We start from the raw sequence: 3,552 nt of genomic DNA, 5'->3' as shown, positions 1-3,552 counted from the left end.
CACCGCTGGGACGGTCCCCAGAGCCCATAACCCACGGACACCCGCTCCACCGCTGGGACGGTCCCCAGAGCCCATCCCCCCCAGACACCCGCTCCACCGCTGGGACGGTCCCCAGAGCCCATCACCCACGGACACCCGCTCCACCGCTGGGACGGTCCCCAGAGCCCATCACCCACGGACACCCGCTCCACCGCTCCCAGGGCTGGGACACCCCCTGGAGCCCATCCCCCCGTGGGCATTGCCCCCAGCCTCCCACTCCGTCGCTGCCAGGCGCCCCCGCGGCTCAGCAGCGCTGCTCGGCGGAGCTGCTGGGCAGCGGGTCCCAGCGGGCGCTGCACACCACCACGCCGGGCGGGTAGTAGAGGAGCTCGGGCTGCGCGGCGGCGGAAGGCAGCGGGCTGGCGGGCACCAGGGCGCGCAGCGCCCGCTCCTCGGGCTCGGGCTTGGTGGTGGCGGTGAAGGGGCGCGTGGCGGTGAGCGAGGGCGAGGCCAGGCGGCGCAGCAGGCGGCGCAGGGCGGCGCGGAACTCGCGGCGCAGCAGGCAGTAGAGCAGCGGGTTGAGGCAGCTGTTGCAGTGCGCCAGGCACACGCTGACGGGGAAGAGGTAGGCCTGCGAGAGGAAGTACTGCGGGCTGAAGGGCACCACGTTGAGCTTGACCAGGATGCCCCAGGCGGTGAGCGCCTGGTTGGGCAGCCAGCAGAGGAAGAAGGAGAGCACCACCACCGTCACCGAGCGGGTCACCTGGGCCCGCCGCCTGGGCCCGCCGCAGGCGCGGCCCACGTGGCGCTCGCCCAGGAAGCGCAGCAGCAGCAGGTAGCAGAGGCTGATGACCGCCAGCGGCACCAGGAAGCCCAGCAGCACTTTCTGGGCCTGGTAGAGGCCCAGCCAGAACTGGGCGCTGTTGCCCCGGCCCTCGGGGAACTTGACCAGGCAGAGCTCCTCGCCGAAGACGGTGGCGGTGGTGGAGAAGACGGCGTGGGGCAGGGAGGCCAGCATGGCCGCGCCCCAGATGAGGAGGCACAGCCACTTGGCCGAGCGGCACCCCGGGCCGCCCCGCCGGCGGCTCAGCGCCCAGGCCACGGAGTGGTAGCGGGCCACGCTCATGGCGGTGAGGAAGAAGACGCTGGCGTACATGTTCATGGCCGTCACGTAGGAGACGATCTTGCACATGGCCTTGCCGAAGAGCCAGGTGAAGTCCAGGGCGTTCTCCACCGCCCAGAAGGGCAGCGTCAGCACGAACTGGAAGTCGGTGAGCGCCAGGCTGGTGACGAAGAGGTCGATGGAGGATTTCTTCCAGCCCTGCTTGCTCTTCATCAGGTAGAGCACCAGCAGGTTGCCCACCAGCCCCAGGGCGCACACCACCGAGTAGACGCTGGAGATGAGGATGCGCAGGATGGCGGAGCTGTCCCCCTGCAGCCCCTCGGCTCGCTCCAGGTTGACGCTCCTGAAAAGCTCCTGCAGGGACTCGTTGGTCCAGTTGCCGAACTGCCCGGCCAGGGACGCTCCCTCCAGGCTGAGGGCGAGCGGGCAGTAACTGGGCTCGCAGGGGGCGGCCATCCCATGGCCAGGGGAGGCTGGAGGGAGCCGGTCTCTCTCCTCCCACCCAGGGGCTGCGATCAGGAGCTACGCTCCGGTGGCGGGCACGGGGTCCCCCTCGCCCGCAAAGCACATGCTCAGCGCCTCGTCCAGCCCGGGACGCGGCAGCTCAGGCAGCGACGAAGCCCAGCGCGGCGGCTGCCGCTCCAGGTGCCCAGCGCAGGCGGCACCCGCAGGGAGGCGCTGGCAGGCGGGGCGCCCCTTCCCGTGCCCGCGCCCGCCGTGGGGCACATCAGGCTGAGCGGAACAAGCCCAGACTCGCCGGGAGCGGGCGGCGCTGCCCCGGCCGGCAGGGAGGGAGGGAGACTCCCGCACGGCGGGGCTGGGGTGGGACAAGAGGCCGCCTCTCGCTGGTGCAGTGAAGGTCTCCGTCCGGGAGGCGCCCACCTGTGCTCCGCTGCTGCTGCCTCTCTAGGAGCCTCTCTCCTCCCCGCGGCTCCCAGCCCTCACTGCCTCCTCCCGTCGGCTCGCCCGGGTTATATGCCCCTTGTGCCCCCGCTTGAGCGGGCTGAGGTGCGTGCGCAGCGGCCGGAGCTCTCCGAGGTCCTTACGGGGGCCAACCCCGGCGGTGGCCAGTGCCCGCTCTCCCAACCTGCCTCCCAGCCAGCTCGCGTCAGCGGCTGCCGAGTTCTGCGGGGCACCCGAAGGCGCGAGCAGCTCGCACTCCCCCCGCAGCACGCGGTTCTGCCCCGCAGCGCGCTCTCAGCTCCCCTTCCTGGAGAATCTCCCCCCGGACTGTCTTTTCCCCAGCGCTGGAATGTCATATGTTGGGATTAGCTGCGTTTAAATGGTATCTGAGATTCAGAAGAGGAAGATCGTGTGAAGTGCAGCCCCTCCCCACTTTAAAAAGCCCTCCACTTCTGTCCCCCAAACTTTAAAGCGCACCGATCTTTTCTATTTATCCTAAAGTAGAAAATGTAATGGGAAGTGGAAACCATCCCACACTTCCTTTCTCGACACAGATTTTAAATGTATAGTGAAATGTATCTTGGTTTAATGAAACTGGTAAGAAGCCCCTCCTGTGTGCATCAAAACTTTTTAAAAAAATCTGTAGTACAGTTGCACATTTGCATTTAGTTTAAACAAGCACAGAGCTTGTTTATCATTCAACTTGTCTGTGCCAAAAAACTGATGTACATCTCTATTATTTTGTTCTCTTGTGTAACTAATTCTGTTCATAATGAGGTACAATATTTATTTCCAGTGTTATTTTGTTTGCATATTTTACACCCACCTTAAGACATTTCAATCTACCAGAGTCCTTAAATTCTCATGGGTTTAGACAATGCAATTTAATGAAAAGCTTTGGAAATGTTTTGGATTATTAACAAACCAACCTGTCATTATCCAATGTTCCCATAATGCCTGGATTCCTTGGAGGGATGTGGTATTACGTTTTGCTTAGCTACAGAATGAATCTAAAATTATTTGATCTTTCTTCCCCTCTTCCTTTTTTTTTTGTGAGCAAGCAATACAACTCGAAAAGTCTCAGAATTATTTTTCTATAATGAAAGGTAAATATGTTAAAACCACAGATTAATATTAAATGACTACAAATCTTTGTCTCCTTAAAAATAAAGGTTGAATGTAGTGGTGATCCTTATCTCTTAATTTGAAATGAGTTATATGAAAACAGTAAAGATGAACATTAGATACTAGGTCCTTGTAAGGTGGAAAGAATGCAGTAGAGGATTGCTAAGGGAAATTGGACAGGGTAGATGGTCCTGGCTTTGGGTCCTATTCTCCCACTGAAGTCCATCGGACATTTGCCGTTGACGTCAAAAAGCGCAGACCCTTTGATAGAAAATCCTTGTGAATATTTTAACATTCGCCACTAGAGGGCTCTGGGGTTTCAGGGGAAAATAATGCATAACAAAATAAGGGTGTAGAGAAAAACAGCAGCCACAGACAAATCTTCTTACAGACACCAAGAGTTGACAAGAAGTTTACCTTTG

At 59.7% G+C, this 3,552-nt stretch overlaps 1 protein-coding gene across 1 annotated transcript; it reads right to left on the bottom strand.

Moving 5' to 3' along the window:
* Window positions 1–218: 218 nt before the first annotated feature.
* RXFP3 (relaxin family peptide receptor 3) lies at window positions 219–2,242 on the bottom strand. Its single transcript, XM_073346162.2, has one exon. The coding sequence runs from the start codon at window positions 1,556–1,558 to the stop codon at window positions 284–286; it is 1,275 nt and encodes a 424-aa protein (XP_073202263.1). The 5' UTR covers window positions 1,559–2,242; the 3' UTR covers window positions 219–283.
* Between the last annotated feature and the right edge of the window lie 1,310 nt (window positions 2,243–3,552).

Source organism: Lepidochelys kempii, chromosome 5 (assembly GCF_965140285.1).
Source record: "Lepidochelys kempii isolate rLepKem1 chromosome 5, rLepKem1.hap1, whole genome shotgun sequence".
NCBI classification, from domain to species: domain Eukaryota; kingdom Metazoa; phylum Chordata; order Testudines; family Cheloniidae; genus Lepidochelys; species Lepidochelys kempii.
The sequence above is the reverse complement of the archived record's forward strand: the minus strand, read 5'-3'. Positions and strand labels throughout refer to the sequence as shown.